Raw genomic sequence first — 24679 nt, 5'->3', positions numbered from 1 at the left:
GATCAAAAAACCCCTAGTTGATGGTATAGAAAATAACTTATATTTCAGTAATAAATTTGAAATTTTATGTTTCAGGATATCTATTAGTTCCAATCACTGCAGCAGTAGAGCTATGTTTTTATTTTCACGGTGCCAGTAGATGGCGCATAAATCGTTTAATTTTTAATATTTTTTTATACAAATTGTTTTACATGTACTTCTTTTTATAAGAAATGCTCAGGGAAATTTTTAAAACAATTGGTACTGTACTTTTTATTTTAGAAATTCCCAAAAAAAGTATATGAATTTTATACTTTTACACTAGAATAGCCCCTTAACAATGAATACGCAAAACGAATGTAAATAAGATATAGCGCCGTCTAAAAACAACAAATGTCCTGGAAGTGATGCTTTGGCGTAGTAATGACGAGCTGAGGTATCTCAATGTAAGCAATCGGAAAGAAAAAGCGAAGAACAGACAAGAATGGAGGAAGATTGTAAACCAAGTCATGAGCCTGCTTGGCTGGAAGTGCTAATATATTATTATAACATGCATAAGTATTAATTAATACTGTTGCACTATGTAAGATGGGCAGGCCACGTGCACAGACTTATAAGACTGGTATGGGAGGAGATTCCTACAGGCAAAAGACCACTCGGACGTCCCAGAATGCGATGTAGAGATAACATCCAAGCAGATCTCCGAAAAATGAACATTCCATTTAACCCTAGGTTGATGGAAGACCGAACAAATTGGAAGAAAGTTGTACAGTCAACCAGGAACCACCCAGGGCTGTAGCGCTACGTAATGAGGATGACTATGTCTTTTGGGAGAGACCTCCATTCTTGTTTTCCACACTGTAAAACCACATCAGACGTATAGCTCTAGTAAAAAGAGCGTACTGTGGATTAAAGAAACTTTTAACATCAAACATAGTCACAAAAATAATAAAAATATTGATATACAGACCTCTAATCAAGCCCGTCCTCAATTACCCGTCAGAAACGTGAACGATATAGACCAGGGCGCAACTGTAAAAATATTAGTACATTTGGATGTTGCGAGGTGACTCATATTTTTTTGCAGAAATTGCTTGAAAATAACTCATATAATAATATTTGAGTTATCCTCCCACTCAAAAAGGTCTGGAACAAAATGTCAAAAAACGAAGGAAAAATTCGATTTTTTTCTTCATTTTTTGATTATAACTTTAAAAGTATTCATTTCCGAGAAAAGTTGCACTGACATAAAAGTTCCGTAATTAAATTTCTTACAATATAGGATTGGTTAAAATTTTTGAAAATTTTCACCCTTGTTGCAAAATAGCAATCATTGCGAAAAAATCATAAAAAAACTAGTATTTGCATTTTACGTTTTTCAACCATTTATGCTACACTTAGGACATTCACATTTCACTCAGAAAAACACTATGATATAATAAAAGAATACTGTAAATTTCATTAAGATCGGTTCAATATATTTTGCAAAATATATTTTGCAATCCAGCTTTCGCAAAAAAAATTATTTTTTTTTAAATGTTGCAGGACTGAACATAAAGCAGATAGAAAGTTGAAACTTTTTTATATAGGGTGTCCCAAAAGTAGTGGAACGGTCGAATATTCCGCGAACTAAACATCGGATCGAAAAACTGAAAAATACGTGTTCAATCGTGTTCAAAAATCTATCCAATGACACCAAACACCAACCCCCACTACACCCCCTGGAGGTGGGGTGGGGGGTAACTTTAAAATCTCAAATGGAAACCCCTAGTTTTTCTTGCAGATTTGGATTCGCTACGTAAAAGTAGGCAACTTTTATCCAAGACATTTTTTCGATCTGTGGATAGATGGCGCTACAATTGGAAAAAACGATTTATCCTGATATTATAGGTAAATTATAGAAACGGTCTAATATCTCGAGAAATACACTTCCAAATGAGAAACCAAAAAACAGGCTTTTATTATTTTTCGAAAACCTATCGATAAACACCAAACATGACCTTCTTACCCACCCCCTGGAGATGGGGGGTAAATTTAAAATCTTAAATAGCAACCCCCACTTTTTATTGCAGCTTCGAATTCGTCATGAAAAATTAAATAACATTTAGTCGAAACATTTTTTAAAATTGCTGATAGATGGCGCTAATAAATCGTATTTTTCCAATTAAAGCGCCATCTATAAACAATTCTAAAAAATGTTTCAAATAAATGTTGCTTAATTTTTCATGACGAATCCGAATCTGTAATAAAAAGTGGAGGTTGCTATTTAAGATTTTAAAGTTACCCCCCACCCCACCTCTAGGGGGTGGGTTGGAGGGTCATGTTTAGTGTTATTCGATAGGTTTTCGAAAAGCATTAAAAACCTTTTTTTTGTTTCTCATTTGGAAGTGTATTTCTCGAGATATTAGACCGTTTCTATAATTTACCTATGGTATCAGGATAAATCGCTTTTCCCAATTGTAGCGCCATCTATCCACAGTTCGAAAAAATGTCTTGAATAAAAGTTACTTACTTTTACGTAACCACTACAAATCTGCAAGAAAAACTAGGGGTTTCCATTTGAGATTTTAAAGTTACCCCCCACCCCACCGCCAGGGGTGTAGTGGGGGTTAGTGTTTGGTGTCATTGGATAGATTTTTGAAAATGATTGAACACGCATTTTTCAGTTTTTCGATCCGATGTTTAGTTCGCGAAATATGCGACCGTTCCACTACTTTTGGGACACTCTGTATATAGAAGAATAATGTACCTTTCATTTGCAATTTGCAAAATTAAAATCGGTTAACTACAACGGCGTCAGGAATTTTTTTAAATAAACATTAATTTTTGGTACTACGCGCAGGACAGCGGATAGTTTGCTCTGATTGGGCATTCCAATAACATTATAATTATTAAGAAATTTTAATTTTTAGTACATTTCGATATAAATAAATTTGTTTATTGCAAAATAAAAACACATACGCTGTCCTTTAAAATAACACTTTTTTAGCAAAAACTTTCTTTGTTCATATATTTTAACTTACAAAATAAAAATTTATTATTTTTAAACATATGCAATTGCTTAAACAATATTTCACAAAAAATAATCAAATTAGTTTGATTTTTGTGGAATTTAAATATTGAAATACAACAAAATATAGAGTGAGAAAATGATATATTCGATAAATATTGGAAGAAATTTTGGTGAAAATCAACTTGTGCGAATCGAACACCGCTGTCCTGCGCGTAGTGCGCGTAGCACCAAAAATGAATGTTTATTTAAAAAAAATCCTGACGCCGTGGTAGTTAACCGATTTTCATTTTGCAAATCGCAAATGAAAGGTACAGTATTCTTCTATATGTAAAAAAAGTTTCAACTTGTTATCTGCTTTATTTTCAGTCCTGCTACATTTTGAAAAAATTAATTTTTTTTGCGAAAGCTGGATTGCAAAATTTATTTTGCAAAATCTATTGAATCGATCTGACCCGTTGTCCTAGGTGAACGACAAACGCGACAACGCGACACGACGCGACGCCACACGAAAATATCAAGTAATGGTTGTATTTGTGTATGGCCTACGTTTTCGGGTTAACCAGTCTACGACAAGACGCGACGAAGTGCGAACTTGATTTGTTCGCGACGAGACACGACACAGTGTGACGCCCCATTGCTTTTTTCAATTCAAATTATGCTACGCAATAGTTTATTAAATAAATAAAAACTAATAATAACTATATAGTACCAGTGTTTTTTCATTAACATACCTTAAAGTCAGTAACAGCCTTTCCTCAATAGAATTTGGTTTTTGAAAATTACGTATTGATAGTTATTGATAGCTCAGTTATTAATACTGAGTTTAACAGCTGCAGTGATATAATCGAAAGTGAATAAGCCACAATACTCTTTAAAACAACGTGGATTATTTCGTTAATTTCGGATATAAATGATTAAACTCTCCAAATTTACTCGTTCTAAATATATGACATTTGTTGTCTTTCTTTTTCGTTTATGGAATTTTTTTAGCTAAGTATTTAAAATATGAATTTTCTAGTAACACTGCCGTATACTTCCCCACACTTAAGAATAGGAATGAATAATTGACATCGTCACGTTTGTCCTGGTTTGAGTGATGGAAAGCGACGCGATGCGACGCTACATAAGCCACACGTCGCGTGAATTACTGGTCGCATCGCATCGCAACGCATCGCATCGCGTCGCGTCGTTTTCTGTCGCTCACCTAGGACAATGGGTTAATGAAATTTACAGTGTTCTTTTATTATATCATTAAGTTTTTCTGAGTAAAATATGAAGCTCCTAACTGTAGCATAAATGATTGAAAAAGGTAAAATGCAAATACTTGTTTTTTTTATGTTTTTTTCGCAATTATTGCTGTTTTGCAACAAGGGTGACAATAATTTTTAAAATTGTTAACCAATCCTATATTGTAGGAAATTTAATTACGCAACTTTTATGTCAGTGCAACTTTTCTCGGAAGTGAATACGTCTAAAGTTATAATCAAGAAACGAAGAAAAAAATCGAATTTTTCCTTCATTTATTGACTTTTTGATTATTTAAACAATGTTCCGGACCTTTTTGAGTGGGAGGATAACTCAATTAATATTTTATGAGTTAATTCCAATCAATTTCTGCAAAAAAATATGAGTCACCTCTCAACGTCCATCTCAAAACAGATGCGCCCTGGACTAACAACAAAAAGTGATGAAGAACGGTTAGGCTATTTTGAACGTAAAATCCTTAGACATATTTATAAAGGCGTGCGGGAAAACGGCTTACGACGTAGACGCTATAATTTTGAGCTTTACCGCCTTTATAGTGAGTCTAGTATTGGTAGATCTATCAAAATAAGCCGGCTGCGGTAGCTAGGCCACTTAGAGATGATGAATGAGATGGAGCTGTCGAAATACATCTATAACCAAAGACCTGATAGAGTGAGGAGAAGAGGAAGGCCCAGAGCACGATTTAAGGACCAGGTGAAAGACGACTTACGAGTGTTAATAGTGCGAAATTGGAAAACCATAACGAAGGATAGGAAGGAATCGAAGCTGATTCTGAAACAAACCAAGACCCACCATGGGTTGTACAGGCAGTGATGAAAACCACATCTTCCTTTTCTTATTTCTACTTGGCCTCTCTATGTTTCTCATGTTGCTGGTTTTTTGCACAGTAGAGAAATAGCTTACCAGTTCTTTTTCTGGAATTTGTCTGTGGTAAACCGGTAAATTGTATTTTGCCTGTAACTACATATGGACTGGAGACCATGGTCTTTACAAAGAAAACCTTAGAGCAGCTCAGTACAACCCAAAGAGCGATGGAGAGGGCCATGCTAGGGATTAGTTTGAGAGACAGAATTCGAAATATCGACATTCGTGAAAGAACAAAGATTGCTGATGTCGCAGAACATTTAAACAAGGCTTAAGTGGCAATGGGTCGGACATGTTGCCCGAGATAATCCCAAAAATGGACACAGAGACTAACAAACTGGAGACCAAGAGAGAACAGGCGAGGAGTAGGCAGACCGCACAAGAGGTGGGCAGATGATATCAAACAAGTCGCGGGCAAACAGTGGATGAGAATTGCCAAGAGTAGAAATCGATGGAAGCAAATGGAAGAGGCCTATGTCCAGCAGTGGACGAACACAGGCTGAAGAAGAAGAAGAAGAAGACGAAGAAACCGGTAAATTATACTTATTGCATTTATTCGTGATACCGTAAATTTTCGCATCTTTCCCTTCTGTAGTTTTAAACTTCTTCTATGGCAAGTGCTGGGAGGATTGAGCTCAGCGACTACCATTGTTGGTCTCAAGCTCGGATAAAGGAGGAGGGTTGGAAGACAGGCTAGTAACCTATCCCCGAAAAAAAAAGCATTATTACGAAAGCCTCGGAATGGACGGATATTAAGGGGCTATCCTAGTGTAAAAGTGCGAAATTCATATATGTACTTTTTGGGAATTTTTAAAATAAAAAGTACTGTAGCAATCGTTATGAAAATTTGCATGAGCGTTTATTATAAAAAGAAGTATACGTAAAACAATTTTCATAAAAAAATAATGAAAAACGATTTATGCGCCATCTACTGGGACCGTGAAAATAAAAACATAGCTCCACTGCTGCAGTGATTGGGACTACTAGAGACCCTGAAACATAAAATTTCAAAGTGATTATTGAAATATAAGTTATTTCCTATACCATCAACTAGGATTTTTAAAAAATATTAAAATTTGGAAAAATGACGAAGTGTTGAAAAACATTTTTAAAATTAGCTAAAACATTTTCAGTTTCAAAAACCGCCAAATTGACATTTTTTATCCGATCAAAAAACTCCTAGTTGATGGTATAGAAAATAATTTATATTTCAATAATAACATTGAAATTTTACACTGCTCCACTGCAGCAGTGGAGCTATGTTTTTATTTTCACGGTACCAGAAGATGGCGCACAAATCGTTTAATTTTAAATATTTTGTTATGAAAATTGTTTTACATATACATACTCCTTTTTATAATAAATGATCGTGAAAATTTTTAATACAATTGGTACAGCACTTTTTATTTTAGAAATTCCCAAAAAAATATGTGAATTTCGTACTTTTACACTAGGATAGCCCCTTAAGGCAACGATATTGGCAACGGAACATAGATATCTCTCTGGGGACTTGGTACCTTAGAACTTTGAATAGAATAGACCCGAAGAGTTGGGCTCCCTGCTCAGTGATATGAATAGATGAAAGATTGGTTTGGCAGCAATTTAAGAACCAAGATGGCTAGGGAAGGGTATCCGGGACACAAAAACACACACCATCTTGCCAAGTTGTTAAGATACAGGAAATAAGGAATTTGGGGTGGCAGTTATAGTCGATCATTAACTGCAACACCTCGTAACAGATTTTCAAGTAGTCAATGAAGGAATATGTAAGATACGAATAAAGGGGAAGAGACCTATTCGAATACCGAGAAAGCGATGGGAAGATAATGTGAATGAGGACGCAGGAAATCTCCTTGACAATTGATTGTGGATGAGAATTAAAGGTAACGTTTAGTATATAGATGTAAACAAAGAAAACCAAAACCGATGAAAAAATAAAAAGAAAATAACTTTTGCCGTTTGTTAAATTAAATATACCTGTGTAAGTCTCTGGCACAGTTCTTCTGGCCAATCTTCGGGAACTGGGTCTTCCGGTATAAATACATAGTCAGCTTCGCATGTCATACCAGTAACTATAGCTAAATAACTGTAAGTGTGAAATGTTGTGTTAATTTAAAAGTATGCGGCAAGCATCTAGTAGTGTCTAGAGTGGTACAAATTCAAACGTGCAGTGATACGTACTAAAAATAAAATACTTTGATTAGAAAGTGTGTTATTCAAATTTTAATACCAGTGGCATGCAGAGTATTCGCCTATTTTTGAAAAATGTATACGAATCTTATTCACTTTAAAATAACTCTAAACTCTTTGGTTCAGTAGTTGTTAGACAGCAGATAAACGACGTAAAATTTAAACGCAAAGCAGAAGGTCATGCTGGTAAATCTCAGAGACGGAATGTTAAACCCTTATTGCATAGCGTTGCTTTCTGGCAATACCAAAATTAAATTCAGTTCAAAAACTATTATTTAGTTATTTTAAAGTGCATGTTGTGTAGTAAAAGATATATTCTATCAAAGTGATCGCGCAACTCCTCATGTCAGTACAACAAATCAAGTTTTCAAATGTTGCCGTCAGTAATTTGTTATACGTGTGCGGTACAATATCTTTCAAGTTTTAGTCATTTTATACTATTTATAAACACAAAGTTCTCTTAATTTGCTTAATAGAATTGTGAGGTAATTAATGATGTACAGTTGGTAAGTATAAAATTAGAATTAGAATAACAAATCAAGATTTAAGCAGACGTTGCTTTCAGGCAACTGTATACCATTACGCCATGGAACTACCTCAGGTTAGTGTTAAGAGATTTTATACAAATGGGGGTAGTAGAAATGAAAATATTATTATAAGATCAGTGCCAAATGATTCTGACGACAGGGAGTTAGATGAATATCTCTTATATACAATCTGTGAGGAAGAAAATCAACAACACAACATGAAAATACAAGTGGATTATTCAGATACTTCAGAGCAGAATAATATCCACAGATACGTATGAAGATGCCATAAATCTGAGGGCAACTAAGGGATGGCTCGAGAGAAACTTTTGAAGGCCCAGAACCTTTCTGTGGCAACACTAAAGATGCTACAAAAAACGAGGTTCAGAAATGTCTGATAAAGAATCATCCAAATTAATGGAGAACCATTCAAGGACAAATCCAAACTAAAAAAATAATCAAGAATATTGATAAAAAACTCTCGAACAGTTTGATGAACCTCAATAAACGAGAAATCAAAACGGTCACCGAAATGGTAACTGGACATTGCCGTTAAAGAAAGCACCTATACAAACTAGCTAAGGTGAATGAACCATGGTGCAGAAAGTGCAAAATGGAAGAAGATACTGCCATACACATACTATAGCACATTGCAGTGTGCTAGGTGATGTAAGGCATGACTTCACTGGTCAAATGAGGTTTGAACCAGAAGAGATTCTAAAACTACCAATAAGAAAACTTTTGGTCTTCGTTGAGACCACAGGACTTATTAGAGTTTAAGGAGAAAAACTGGGAAGAACACAGAACCAAGTGCCAGAGACTGAGTCTAGCCTGAGTTAGGAAGAAGATACAATCTAACAATAGATATGTATCTGCAAATATACTTTTAAGACTTTTCTCGCGAGTTACATTTTTTCTAATATCAATATCTTTTTTAGAAACGCCTAAGGTGGGGCATGCCATTCTTTCTAGTAAGACATCTGAACATGTAGTGAAAGATTCATCTAATTCTAGAGGTAAAAAGTTGAAAGTATCTTACAAATGGAAAAATTGAAAAATATTTTACTGTGTATCAAAAATGATGTATGGGATGTTGCAGGTTTAACACATATAACTTTAAATGTTCTGGTACTTATAATAATGTTGAACATTCAGCATTGTAATTATGTATACCGTTTACATATTTTGGATACAATGTCATTATAATGCGTCTTAATTATAGCAGATAAGATTTGTGTTTAGCAATAAAAATTTAATAAAAGTATTAAACTTTATACCACTTCTCTCCTACAATATAAGCAGTACACTTGGGGTTAAAAAGGGGTAGATTGCTATTTTTGGGGCTTATGATTTAAAAAAAGCATAAAAATATTGCTAAGCTGCAAACCGTCTAGTGATTATGTGAATTACAATTTCTTAAACTATATTTAGGAAAGCGATATTTAGATCTTTTCGCTGAACATTAACATTTTGATGTGGTACTATTGTTTGATTCGTATCGAAGATGTTTTCGATAACCTCTCAAAAAAAAATTGAAAATAAAATTATAGTAATAAAAATTTCACAATAGATGGATCAAAAATGTTAATAAAATATTAGAAACATTAATTACAATATTATTTCCAATAGGTTCTACCAAATTTACTTTTGTTAAACGGTTTTACCCCATCGTTCTTTTAAAATAAAATTTTATTACAACTTTTAAATATAGAAAAATAATTTTATGCAAACTGTAACACCGAAAATATACTAAGTTCAATTTATCTTTAAATATTTTTACTAAACATGTGTTGTATATCTCCTGCATGACTATTAAATTTATTTTCAACCTCCTTGCAAACAGCTATTGACTTGTTTTGTTATTTTGAAAGTATAAACACATATTAAATAATACAGAATGGGTAACCGAACATGAGAATACTTTGCCACACAGATGATGCTATCTTAATAGCCGAAAACGAGGATGACTTACAACGACTACTACAAAAATTTAAAATAACTGCCGAAAAGTATAATCTGAGACTATCAACCGAGAAACCCAATCGATGGTAAAATCTAAAAACCCTTTAAGAACCCAATTAGTTGTAAATTAGTAGTGGACAACCACATAATCGAACAATAGATTGTAGGTACCTGGGTGTGGAAATATCTAGCGACAAGCATCTGTGGCAAAAGAATAAAACAGCAGGCAACGAAAGCAGCAAGAATATTTGGATTCCTGAGAGATACAATCTGGTGGAATAAATATAATATGAGCACTGAAAGCAAAGTCCACATTTATAAGACATGTGTATACCCGTACTGACAAACGCAGCTGAGACAAGGGCCGAGATAACAAAAGCCAAACAAATATTGATAACAACAGAGATGAAAACATTAAGAGGTATCACACTCAGAGATAGGATATGAAACGAAGACACATTCAGAGAGCTAGGCGTTCAAGACGTAGTGAGATGGACAAGAGCACGACGACGCATATGAAGGGACCACGTAGATCGCATGGACCATGACCAAATGGCGAAATGGGCGAAGACACGGAAGCCCAACACCAAGCGACGCATACGAAGACCCCCAAAAAATGATTATACGATAGCGCTAGCCGGAGCTCCGGATCGCAGCAGAGACTGTAACAGAAGTAACAGGACATAGTCCTATTAAAAGAAGAAGAAGAAACACATGTTTCCTCATATATTAGTTTTTTCGCTACTGTCAGGTTTAGCAGGTTGCCAAATAAAAAACATATATTTATTTACCACAGCAGCTATTAACTATACTGTTTCTCTTAGTCTTTAAGAGTGTGAAACAAAGATCACTATCTTTGTTTCAGAAAGTTTCACTAACTTTCTACATACTAAATACTGTTACTTTAGTTTTTCTATTTGGTCTTGATTCAAATTGTTGGCTGTTGCCAAATAAAAAACATATATTTATTTACCACAGCAGCTATTAACTATACTGTTTCTATTTGTCTTTAAGAGTGTGAAACAAAGATCACTATCTTTGTTTCAGAAAGTTTCACTAACTTTCTACATACTAAATACTGTTACTTTAGTTTTTCGATTTGGTCTTGATTCAAATTGTTGGATATTTTAATTGAATTGTATTGAAACAATAATATATCTGACCATATATGATCATTAATATAAATGTAAGGGCCGGTTGTTCGAACACTAATCAAGAAGTTAATTATAATTAAGTCCCCTTAACAACCATTAAATAACAAAATCCGTTGTTCGTACGCCAATCAGTTGATTGCAATCAATTATCATTATGATAATTAACATAATTTATTGATTAATTAATTATTAATTAACATAACAATCATTAATATAATTGATTAATTATTCAATTAATCTTATAATTGTAATCAATTATGTTTTCAACAACCCAGTCAAAGTTGACATTAACAGTTGGTGACAGTAATTAAATATTTGATAATGATCAGTTGATTCCATTTTTGATTAGCGTTCGAACAACCGGCCCTAAATATATTAATATTCTGACAGTTTATTTTTACCTCCGATAATGTCAGATCGAGAATGTTGAATGTGGAGGCCAATAAAACAAAGAAGAGAAAGAAGAAAAGAATGTTGAACAAGTGATCAAAACGAAGGTAAGAAGAAAAAAACGATTTAGAATAACTAATTTTACACAAGAGTCTAAAAACATATAAGCCATCTAAACTAAACTAAAGGTGTAAACTACAGTTGTGCAAGCAACACAAAACACTGTCATAAAATTGCATAAAATTATCTTTCTACATTTCCAGTGACACCATCTATACAAAACTCCCAAAATAAGCATACACCGTAATTTTTTATATAAAATACCTGTAAGATTTTTTTGCACAACATATTAGGCCAATCGGGGTCGGCCGGCCATTCAGGTATAAATACAAAATCTGCCTCTCCCGTAATAGCTCCTACTAAAGCTAAATAACTGGAAAAATTTTGAAAAATAGTAATTTTTAAAAAAAATATTAAAATGTTTTTATATTATATAACCTGTTGTCCACCAATGTAATAAAAATCTTTATTGAATGCCTGATAAAATTATATGTGCGATTGTCCTTAAATTCACATAAAAAATAAGATATTATGTTTCGACAGAGTGCCTTTCTCAAGTGATGTATTTTTACTATGCATCTACACTTTATAGTCTTTAGCTGAATAATTTGAGGAAGGGGAGCTGTTTGTCTCTAGTTGGTCATTCAGAATTATATCTGTATTTTTCAATTTATTAATTTCCATAGATTCTAATAAGGAAGGCTTTTATTTTGAATGAGAAATTGAAATTGGTCATTAAAATAATTATTTCAAACTAAATTAAACTTTCGTCTTCTTTTCAAAACTGTCATCAATGACGTCATTCACTCTACTATGAGTCATATTTTATCAACTTAACATTAACAACAGTTCTTTCTGTAACAGAGAGTTGCCTTTTAGACTTTTTCAATAAAATCTAATTTATTATAATTTAAATTTCACTTTAATACAGTTAATAATATACATTCAGCTTAACTAATAATCTAAATTCTAAACAACACTATTTTTAAATTCATAACCAAAAATTGATTACCTGTCTTGTCATGTCGCTTCTGTCTGATAATTAGATTGTCATCTCCTTCACTTTTGTTGGTCTGTGTCCATTGAACTGGCAAGAACCACAAGTTCTTATCGAGCAGGGAACCATGTTGCCCTTTGAGCAATCCTAACACATTCAATCTTTTAACATCGACATGGAGTCTCATTAAATATCATATAAGTATCATGTAAGCCATATTTCTCGATGTTACCAATTTCATAAGGTTGCTAGTTTCATGTACTAAGCAGAACGTAAGTATTACCACATTTTTTTTGTTCAACTAGTCACAATTTTAACCTTTTGCATTCATTCTAACGTGGAAATACTTCGTTCTAGGCAATGAAGATGATCTGATCTAGATCGAAAACGTTTTGCGAATCCTTTTTGATGACTTTAAATGGTTTTTAATAAACTTTTTTAAACCATTCTACAAACGAACTTTTTACTTCTCTATGATTTTTTAATTATGGTATACAGCCAGCTACTGTGATTTTCCTATTGATTTTAATTTTTTTTATTATTATTATGATCTAGAAGATGAAAAAGAATTATTATGATCTAGAACAGTGATACTCAACCTGCGGCCCGCGGGCCGCATGCGGCCCTCTAGCATTTTTTATGCGGCCCGAAGGCTAACTAAAGGGCCCTGTGATCAAATTATCTGTCAAATTTCACGCGTTTTTCAAATTATTTGATACTGTGCCGATGTGTTTGATGCGTGTTTGGGAGTGAGGCAGACAATTTAATGACTTTCATTTTAAATTATATTGAAATTTGTAAGAACTCTGATTAAAAAGCAGGGTATTATTAACTGTTAATAATAAATTATTAAAGTTAATGAACAAATACTCATTTTAAAAATAATCAATATCTATTTACTACATTGCAACGACCCATTTATTAATCACAAGGAAAATTCAGGTCCGGATTAACAAAAAAAAAATTTTAATATTTGTGACCATGAAACAACACCTTGTATATTAAAATTTTCAAAATTTGTCTGCACATTTGAAAAGATCACAAAAAATAAGTTTAATTGCTTGCTTCAATTTTTTTGCGCAGATAGTTTAATGACATAATTTTGAAATTATATCGAAATTTTTGTTTTGAAAGTTCGAGTTTTTAAAAATTTCGACATAATTTCAAAATTGAACAAGTTATTGAATTGTCTGCGCAAAAAATGGAAGCTCCATTAAAGCTCTTTTCAAATATGCAAACGGGTTTTGAAAATTTCAATATACAGGATGTTGTTTCAAGGTCACAATGGATTTATAATTTTGTTTAATCCGGACCTGGATTTTTCTTGTAATTAGTAGTTGGGTGGTTTGGGTTCTAAATGTGACATATGTGTACCAAATATCAAAAAAATATACAAGGTGGTTCTAAAGTTATGAGTCCAGAAAGAAATGGGCAAAATCGATAAATCACCTTGTAACTCGGTTATAAACTCAGTGGAGAAATAAATTTAGTATGTCTAGAACCGCCTCATTCACCATTCAAGTATTTCCGTTTCCCAATGAAACACCCTGTATACTACTTCATCTTGAGTGCGGCCCGCAAGCTGTGGCAATAGCTACTATGTGGCCCAGGAAAGAAAAAGGTTGAGTATCGCTGATCTAGAAGATGAAGTGCGTACATAGAATCTATTTTTCTATTCTTGAAAGCCCTTTTGTGTTCTGCTATACGTTTGTTAAAGGTTCTGCCAGTTTGACCGATGTAAGTTTGTGTACACTATTGCGTAAGTGCTTTTTCTTTTGTCTTTTGTTGTTCTTTATATATTTGCTTAATTTGTTGTTTGCAGTGGCGTCGGAAGGTAAATTTTGACGGGTGGGCTCAGATAAAACATGTTAAAATAGTATGAAACGAACAAAAATGCTTTATTTGCATATAAAATTTTTACATATAAGTCTACACTCAACCAAAAACACGTTTTCTTTCGTCATTTCTGGAAACGAATTCACGCATTATGTCCTGTAGTTTGAGTTGGCCTGCCAAGTTTTCATGTACATGTAAAAGCATCACATGATTAAGACGTTTTTGGGTCATAGTACTGCGAAGGTACGTCTTCAAACGTCGCAAAGCGCTGAACGAACGTTCCGCTGAAGCAGCTGATGCCGGAACAGTCAACACGATAATTAGCAGTTGAAGGACTTGCTGAAGCATCGATTTGACAGTTTTAGATTCTTTGGAAAGGAATTCAGCTAAATCTTGACAACATTCTGGGCGTTGGTCCAATTGAAGACTTGACAACATCTTCAGCTCTGTTCTGAGAAGATCTGCATCGAAGTCGTCTGAGAAAGGTTTCAATAACTCTTGGATATCATCCAAGCTCGGAATGTCTTTTCCATGAAGAGCATCTAGAAGTAGATTTTCAAGTCGGATGAGGGTCTTCAGTCCTTCTTGATCGAAACGGTCTTTCAATTCGGTGATCATCAAATCAAGAACTTCGAAATAATTTTTTCTGAAAGTTGTTACAGCGTCGAGTTCTGTGGATGGGACGGCATTTGTCGTGTGTTCCAATCTTTTGGGTACTTTTCTTGCTCTGGTGGTAGTTGGGGAATTCAAACCAAGTGCTGTTCCTTCGTCTGTTGTGGCTTTATGAATCTTCTGAAACGCGCTTGATGTTCTCATGGCCTCCAGTTGCGAAATTAACATTTGTACTGATCGAAGCACACCAGCTGCTGTTTGTTTTGGAGATTGCAGCGCTCTAGCAAGGGTTTCGCACTGACCGAATATTTCGATTGTTGCATTCAAGTAGAACAAAGTTTCGAACTTACATAATTTTTTGAGCCATCCACGTACTGTCACTTTTCTTTCGGGTGATATTGCACCTGGTTCATCAATGATCTTCTGTAACGTTTCTCGGACCCTAGGGTATTCTTTTTTGTACCTTACAAGAGCTCTAACACGAACGCACCAGCGAGTAGGACACATTGCAATTAAATTATGCAATTTTTCTTTAACCTCATCTTCTGTTGCATGTACTACAGCGTTTTCGTAGACTTTTCTCGATATAAACTGCATATATTTACATTACGTAAATTTACATGAATTACGAATAATTCGTAATTTACGATAGATCTGACGTAACAATATAATAACTATCTCATTCTTACCTTTGAAGTTGAACTAGCGACGATCTCCATCAAGGAAAAGATTTTACTGAAAACACTCTCTCTTCAGGTTGCTTGGCAATCACTTAATCATGCCCCGGAATCTCATATGGAAAAATTGGGGAATTTCCCCCACCACTTCCACACCGCTCAGCTAAATAAAGAGAAACGACAGCCTTTCTCGCTCACGAAGACTTTAACCAATCATTTATGTTAAAACACCATACCTGAATGTCACAAATAAAATAATCAAACGAGGCTTAACTCGACGATGTCAATTATTTGTCAATTCTTCAAAAGTAATGATAGTTAGTGCAAATACAAATAACTTAGAGCATGGAAAATTTTTTCTCTCATGCTCTAAGACAAATAATTTTCTATTAGTTTACAGTTTTTATTGTATTATCTGTAACGATTTATTCTTAGTAATTTCAATTTCAGTTGGTTCCTTATCCTTCGTTTCTAAAGTGTAGTGTGTAGTTTTGTTTTAGTTGCGAAAGAACTTTGGTGTTGTATTAATAAAAAAAATAAACATGGTTTATTATTGTTGTGTACAAATCATAGAAAAGTTAGAAAATGCATAGGTAAATAGTAATTAGTTTATAACTGTTTTATCTGAAACAACGAATAAATACACGTACCTATATTTAGAAAAAAATTGTCTAACGTTTTTATATCCCTTTTCCTTACTAAATTTGACAGCAAAAATAACATATTTTGCAACTTACTTAGTAAGTTTTGGTATTTTATTTTAATAATATAGGTGAGATTATTTCTTGTAAAATAACAAGATATTTTAATTAGTAACGAAATTGCCCGCAAGAGGCGCTAAACGGATAAAATTAATGCTTGTCCATTTGAATTTCCCGCCAAATGGTGATTAGTTAACACATCGCTCGCAAATGACGTAAGGAACCAAATTTTTACAGTGAGTTGCCTATCTATCTGGTAATACTATATATTATTTATCTATGCACTTAATCGACAGTTTATTTATAGGTTATATGATGTGCATATAGCCACAGAGGACTCAGGGATACTCTTCCCCTCTTTGCCGCCGCTTCCCCTCGTCTATGGTTCGAACGTTCCCGACAGAGACGAAGCAATGCGATGTGCGTCGAAGAGAAACTGTTGATGAGGGGCAGCAAGAGAGAGAGAAGGGAGAGTATCCCTGAGTCACGCACACACAGTGAGTGAAACATGAGCGCGCGAAACTGTTTGAAATATGAATGTTGAAATGAAGAGTGATATCAGCTTTATATAACTGATATCAAATATTCTATAGAAAATGTAATGTAAAAAGAAAAATCTCATGCATTTTAATGGGTGGGCTGCGCCCACCCATCAAAATCCATGGGTGGGCGCAAGCCCACCCAGCCCACACTGTTCCGACGCCACTGGTTGTTTGTTTTGAAATCTGGTGTTATTCCTTTTTTTGTGTTTGGATATTTTTTTATATCTTGCCTGTATACGTAATCCAGCAGAAGGTACTGGGTTTTTCTCTGGTGGTGGAAAGGCTAATTTCAGGGCTATCTTATGCAGTTTTGGTATAAAATTTTGTTTATTGTTTGTTCATTGTACGCATTGTTTACTGCTATTTACCTAATGATATTCAATTGAATCTCTAAGTTATTTTTTGACATGAGAATTTATGTTAATTTACATATAAATATGCTATGGTAGGCTGCTAATTTATGTTGTGTAGGATGGAATGATAAATTGTGTGTAGTTGTGTCAGTTAAAGTGTTGATTAAATACGGAGAACTCAAGTCTGATAATTTTTAAATCTAGAAAATGTATGGATTGATTCTGTTCTATTTCTATTGTAGATTCAATATGACTATAACGTGAGTTAACGTAAGATAATCATTGGTCAACTTGCGTGTTAGTTTAAATTTAGATGAAAATTTAGTGTGTTGGCTGATTTATGTTAGGACGGGGACGTGGACGACACGGCTATCTTACGGGGCACGTTGAAGATCAGGGCCGCCGCTACCATGTGTGCAAAGTGTGCATCGCACACGGGCGGCCAAAAGCAGTCCACTGATGATAATTTTTTTTTAAACGAAAATAAATTCAAAACACAAATGGTAATGATTAAGATATTTCTATAAATTCTAATATTCCAAACAATTTAAACAAAAATGCCAGAAAATGTTATTTATTATATGAACTGCCCTTTTGCAGCTGTAGTCATAACGTAGTTCCGGAAATGCTTTTTAATTCAAAGTGGCTGGCGGTTTTCGTACTTTAAGGATATTTTTATCTACGTGGTCCATATGCGAATTTTTCAAATTCTGAACATTTATGATTTGTTAAGAGAGTACGACATGACAATAGGATAATTTCCGAAAATTTAGATAAGTGTTTGTTAAGTTGCTCTCATTGAGTAATAAAAAAGTCTTTTTTATTACTCCATGGTTTAAAAAATCTTTTTTATTACTCGATGGTTGCTCTGTTAGAATATTGCTCCTTTATGCTTATGTATGGTTATAGATGGGTTATAGTTCAGTCTAAGTTGAGAATTTGATGATTTTAGACACGCTTTTGATAAACGATTTTGTTTGTAATAGATATATAGTAGTGTGCCCGTTTCTTTTGCATACTTCTGTATTTCAAACAGGCCTGGATCCCGCGTGCCAAAAAAAGTCGATTAATAGCAAGCTGAAAATTTGTTAATAGCTTAATGGTGTCTAGTCGTGCAAACTTTGATGTACGGGAACACTGGAACAGGGAAAGTTTTGATTGTGGAACAGTTTAAAAATTTGGAACGTCAGATTACGAAAACGTCCCATGTATTTTGTCGGATAGAACATCCAATTGATTTGTTACTCTTTCATTAAACTCTCATGCAAAAATCAGACTGCTATTGTTTCACTCATGAAAATGCCCAGTTGGTCATAGACACCAGTCTGATTTTTGCATGAGAGTTTAATGAAATGGTAACAAATCAATTGGAAGTTATGTCCGACAAAATACATGGAACGTTTTCGTAGTCTGACGTTCCAAATTTTTAACCTGTTCCACAATTAAAACTTCCCCTGTTCCAGTATTACCATACATCAAAGTTTGTCCGACTAGACACCGTTAAGCTATTAACAAATTTTCAGCTTGCTATTAATCAACTTTTTTTTGGTACGCGGGATCCAGGTCCAAAAGTAACGTCGAGATCAGAGCAATTATTTTTTATATACCCGTTACGGTTACGATGTATCTCCTGCACATTTCTTTAAATACTAGTACCTATGTTAAAATGACTAAAGTGTTGAAAGGGGGGCGGCAGGGGGGGTTGAAGATCGTCTCATATGAAAAGCATCGACTAGTTTATCATACGACGGAACGGGGCGACTCCGGGCACGTGCGATGTGCGCTTTCTATTGTTCTACGGCACGTATCGTGCACGCCCCGTTATAACATAAATCAGCCTTTAATCTCTGTTTTTTTGAAATTTCATACGACGTGATCTGTATAAAAAGAAACTACAGTCTCATTAGGTTTGTGTAGTTTAATAAAAGAGTACAATTTAGGGGACTGTGATTTTCAAATTCCTAACAGCAGTTTAACCCGGGAGCAGTCGCATTCACTTCTGTCACGTAAGTAGTCGCGCGTAGAGAAAAAATCTAACAATACGAATTTAAAACAAATTTCTATTTTATAATATTTCTATTTACTTCTTATGTAAAAAATATCTATATCTAACAATTTTAAAGCTAATTGGTTCTCACCAAAGCCATAAATTCCACAAAAAAAATCCCACGCCTTACAACAATCTTCCTCGAGGTACTTACGAGTGGAAAGTTATTTTACAAAACTTTTCATCAAGTTATCACGGAAAAGGATAAAGTTAGATTTTTTCTAACGGCGCGACTGCTCCCGGATTAATTTGTTTTTGGTATAAATTCGTATGTCAAAAAATAACTTCAAGATAGATTAAAACATCATTAAACAAATAACTGTTTAGGTAGGTGAGTTGGTAGGAGAAATGAAAAAACTCAGAAAAGAGAATAGCGAGTACAAAGAAAAGATTAAACAAATAATTCAAGAAAATGAAAATTTAAAAAAGGAAATGATAAGTATGAAACAGAAAATGGATAAATTAGAGCTAACTTTAGAAATCTGTCAAAAAGAAAGAACGAAAAATAATTTAATGATGAAGGATTTGCCAATAAGTACGTCTGATATGGAACAGCTTAAGAATGAAATAGGAAACTTTTTAAATAAAGAGCTACGAATAATGGCAGAGTTAAATAAGGTACAAAAGATCAACGACAATATGTGCATTATTGAGTTTAGTAAGTTTGAAGACAAACTAAGAGTACTAAAAGCAAAAAGTAATCTTAGAAGTTATAGACAACACCGCGTATACATTGAATGCGATTTAACACTTAAAGAGATTGATATGCAGAAAAATCTTAGACATATAGCAGCAAAAGAAAAGGCAAATGGCAAAAGAATAAAAATGGGTTATGGTTTTATCGTTATTGAAGACACCAAATGGAGATGGAACCATAGTACGAATAATATAGAAATAGTCGGAGATAATGTAGCAGCAACTGGTTTAAAAAACTACTAGTTATTGCAAATTCGAGGATGGATATGGATACGAACATGGCACAGATTATGGACATGAGAGAATATAACAAAATCGATGCAAGTCTTGACAAAAATATGCAAAAACTAAACCGTAAAAATATAGACAATGAAAGAACTATGAATGCAAAAAATGAAAAACAAAATAAGTATTGGAAAATTGGGTTGTGGAATATACAAAGTCTAAATGGTAAAGAAGAGGAACTTATTGATGAGTTTGAAAACACAAGAATGGATTTTTTAACATTAACTGAAACAAAGAGAAAAGGTAGTGGATGTATTAAAATGAGAGATGAGCACTACAGGATTTTTGGAGGTGTTAATGAGTCAGAACGTGCGAGGGCAGCAGTTGCCCTAACGGTTCACAGAAATGAGCATAAAAATATCATTAGATGGAAAAATATTTCGGAAAGACTCCTTAGAATAGATATTAGTAAAAACGAGAAGACAACAATTATTGTTGGGTATGGACCATCGGAAAATGAAGCCAAGGAACTCAAAGATAGCTTCTGGGAACAATTGCAGGACGAAATGGACCAAATAAATCATAAGGTCATAATAGTAGGCGATTTTAATGGGCGAGTAGGGTCAAGCAATGAATATGACTACCCTATAGGACCATATGGAGAAATGGTCAGGAATAATAATGGACAAAGAGTCATCGAGTTTTGCATCATGAATGATATGCAAGTTAGTAACACATTTTTTCAACACAAGGAGATTCATAAATACACACGAGTGATGGATTCGCGGAACGAAAAATCCGTTATTGACCTAGTATTAGTACAGAACAGATATAAAAATGAAATAGCGGACGTTCGTGTTAAAAGAGGCTATGAGATCAGCTCGGGTCATTTTCTCGTTGAAACTAAAGTAAAGACAAGGGGAGAACAGACATTTAATATTAAAAATGAAGAAAATCGCTACGAACAACCAAGTATTAAAGTATACAAACTGCAGTCTGAAAATATTAGGAAAGAATACTGTCGTAAATTAAATCAAGAAATACGAAAAACAAATTGGAAAAATGGGGAGGATATAGAAATATTATGGAATATTTTTAAGGAGCTGGTGTATGCAACCGGGAGTAAAGTATGTGGTGTAACGAAAGGAAGATATCTGAAAGGTACAGCTTGGTGGAATAATGACATAAAATTGGAAGTTTCGAAGAAGAAAAAATTGTGGAAAAAGTATATAAGCAATAAAAGTGAAAGTAATTATCAATAATATAAGGAACAGAGAATACTGGTTAAAAATAAAATTAAAGAAGCTAAGAATCATCAATGGGAAGAATTTGGAAATAAAATGGAAAGTGATAGTAAGGGTAATGCGAAGTTGCTTTATAGGACTTCAAAAAATCTAAGACAAAAGAAATCAAACGGAGTAACAGGTTTAGAGGACAAAGATGGTAACATATTATTAAAAAATGAAGAGATTACCGAAAGATGGCGAGAACATTTTATGGAGTTATTAATGGGAGACAACAACGAAATAAAGAATGATAGGGAGGAGTACAATTTAAATGAACAACAAGATGATGATGACATAACATACGAAGAATACAGGGAAGCAATTTTAAAATTAAAAAATGGCAAGGCTGCAGGACACGATAATATTAAGGCTGAGCTAATTAAATATATGGAAGGAGAAGGATTACAATTACTATGGAAGATCATAAGGAGCTGTTGGCATACCGGATGCATACCTAGAGATTGGACGCTTGCAACTATTCTACCATTGCACAAAAAAGGCGATAAACATAAGTGTTCTAACTATAGAGGAATATCACTGTTGGTAGTTGCTAGTAAAATCTACGAAATAATACTAGAGAAAAAGCTGCGAGAAAATATCGAGGCCACACTGGATGACAGCCAATGCGGCTTTAGGCCAGGACGAGGTACAACCGATCTCATATTCACGGTGAGACAGTTATCAGAAAAAGCCCTAGAGCATAACAGTAGGTTGTTTCTCTGTTTTGTGGACTTGGAAAAAGCATTTGATCGGGCGCCACGTAACAAGATCTGGGAAATATTAAACCGTAGAAATGTGAAACCGAAGTTAATCCATGCAATAAAGAGTATATATAAATATACACGTAATAATGTAAGAACGAACAATTGCTCATCTCTAGAATTCTGCACAAGGACAGGTGTAAGACAAGGTGGTGTTCTGAGTCCTTTGTTATTCATCACTTTAATGGACGAAATTGCAAAAGAATGCAGGGGTAAGGTAAAAAGAACTAGGGTTGGGGTGTATAAACTTCAACAAGTTTACGTGTCAGAGTTGATATATGCCGATGACCTGGTAATTGTGGCAAAATCAGAAAAAGACTTACAAGTGAATCTGAATGTTTGGAATGAAGCCTTTAAGAAATTTGGGATGAAAATAAATATTGAAAAAACAGAAGCTTTACTAATATCGAAAACACAAGAAAATATAAATGTTAAGTTGAATAATGAGACCAATACACAAGTTGAGGACTTCAAGTATCTAGGATCAACAATGAATGGGCAAGGAAATATAGAACCAGAAATAAACAGCAGGGTAATGAGTGCAACAAAATTATACTATGCACTAAATAAAAGTTTTATTAGGAAAAAAGAAGTAAGCCTGAAAACAAAAATGAAAGTATTTCAAACCGTATACGAGCCGGTGCTACTCTACGGTAGTGAAACGTGGACAGTGAACGACAACATCTGTAGTAAAATTCAAGCATGCGAAATGCGATATTTACGTGCGGTATCCGGGGTGACCAGACGTGATCGTATAAGAAATGAAGACATACGTGAAAGGTGCGGTGTTGGAAGGACCTTAGACAGATTTGAAACGAAACAGTTATCGTGGTTCGGACATATGGCGAGAATGAGTGAAGGTAGAACTGTAAAGAGGGTATGGAAAGCGGCATCTGACAACAAACGACGAAGAGGCAGGCCAGCAAGAACGTGGAATGCAAATATTGGAAAGGCTTGCGAAAAAAGGAATATTGGGTGGAGAGAAGCAGAAAGACTAGCTACCGACCGAAAGGCATGGAGACGTCTCATTTCTCCACTTACCTCGACACCGTAAGGTACAAGAGGACGGCTTAAGTAAGTAAGTAAACAAATAACAGTAAACAATTGATATAACGAAGAAACAATAAACAAAATTTTAAACCAAAGACTACATAAGAAAGCCCTGAAATTAGTCTTTCAGGGCTTCCTCATACAGGCAAGATATCAATAAAAAAAGAATATCAAAGGAATAACGCCGGCGAATTCAGTACAAACAACAACTTAGCAAATATATAACAACCAAAGCCAAAAGAAAAAGCACTTACACAGTGATGGCTGTCCTTACTAACTTGTGGTGACTGCCCAAAAACTTACATCGGTCAAACTGGTAGAACCTTTGACAAACGTATAACAGAACACAAAACGTATTTCAATAATAGAAACACATTCTACGTAAGCACTTCACCTACTAAATCATAATCATTATTTTAATGACTAATTTCAAATTCCCCATATTCAAAATAAAGACATTAAGCAATATTTCTTAGATTCTATGAAAATTAATAAATTAAAAAACACAGATACAATTCTGAATGATCAACTTGAGACACACAACTTTTCCCTTCTCAAATTATTCAGTTAAAGATTAAGATGTGTAGACGTTTGGTAATTATTTTATTCTCAGATAAAATGAATTTCTGTCAAGTAACGGTCGAACTGATCACTAAGCTTACACGTTTTTATAGAATTGTAGGTATCTATATTTTGTGCCTAGAGTCCCAGATGTAAATATTGTACAAAAAACGAAATACACCAACACTAAATATACATGAATAGTCTCTATACAATTTAAAATTAGTATATTACTTCTTGCAACCTTCTGCTTGTCTTGATAAGGAATCAACAACACAATTAAAAAAAACTGTTGTTAAAAAAGCTCACTAAAAATAGATTACGGCTGATCTCAATATGCAATCGACAGCTCAAGCAACTAACATACACTGCCAAAAACTTGTTAATTTACATCCAAATTACGGTTATTTTCGAAGTACCTGTTCCAGTTTATCACAGAGTCGTTTCTTCCAATCGCCCGGGGGTGGAGATTCGGGAATGAAAACGTAGTCAGCTTCAGTGGTCAAAGCCGCAACAATAGCCAGGTATCTGTAATATTTGTAGGCGAAACATTTGAGGCATACTATATTTGTAGTAAAAAATTAACATTTACTGTTAGGCCACATTTTTATAACCTCTTCATTACTAGATTACAAATTAAATTTTCATTCGTTCGTGTTATTCCGCCATTTATACTTCTATATTTGAAAAATTCATGTTTGTGTATTTCAAAAAGGATATTTATTATGAATCTTGACTAATCCTTGATATATAAATATTTTCCTTGTTTTTTTTTGTTGATTGTATGTAACCAACTTCCAAAGAAGATTTATAATATTCTGCATACCAAAATTGAATGTCCTGTTACTCGTATTTATTCATTTTCTATTCTCTGTTGAAAGGTACTAGATATAAAGGTATTTGCTTCCTCATCATCATAATTGGCTCGAC

The 24679-nt window shown here is 34.1% G+C and overlaps 2 protein-coding genes across 9 annotated transcripts in view; one reads left to right on the top strand and one right to left on the bottom strand.

Annotated features, from left to right (window-relative positions):
* Nucleotides 1–24679, top strand: part of LOC114330263 (pyruvate dehydrogenase phosphatase regulatory subunit, mitochondrial) — a 294720-nt gene that overhangs the window by 229502 nt on the left and 40539 nt on the right. The gene's annotated exons all lie outside the window — the stretch shown is intronic.
* LOC114330264 (ATP-dependent 6-phosphofructokinase) overlaps nucleotides 1–24679 on the bottom strand; it is a 129062-nt gene that overhangs the window by 70816 nt on the left and 33567 nt on the right. For 4 of the 8 annotated variants that reach the window (XM_050662020.1, XM_050662023.1, XM_050662024.1 and 1 more), the window contains exon 7: nucleotides 24169–24277. In XM_050662020.1, coding sequence (XP_050517977.1) covers nucleotides 24169–24277 — 109 coding nt within the window. Of the gene's footprint in view, nucleotides 1–7099; nucleotides 7209–11669; nucleotides 11779–24168; nucleotides 24278–24679 lie in introns of all 8 variants that reach the window. The other 4 variants (XM_050662021.1, XM_050662025.1, XM_050662022.1 and 1 more) reach the window with 2 other exon arrangements.

This window comes from Diabrotica virgifera, chromosome 9 (assembly GCF_917563875.1).
Source record: "Diabrotica virgifera virgifera chromosome 9, PGI_DIABVI_V3a".
NCBI classification, from domain to species: Eukaryota; Metazoa; Arthropoda; class Insecta; order Coleoptera; family Chrysomelidae; genus Diabrotica; species Diabrotica virgifera.
This window is presented reverse-complemented; position numbering and strand designations above follow the sequence as displayed.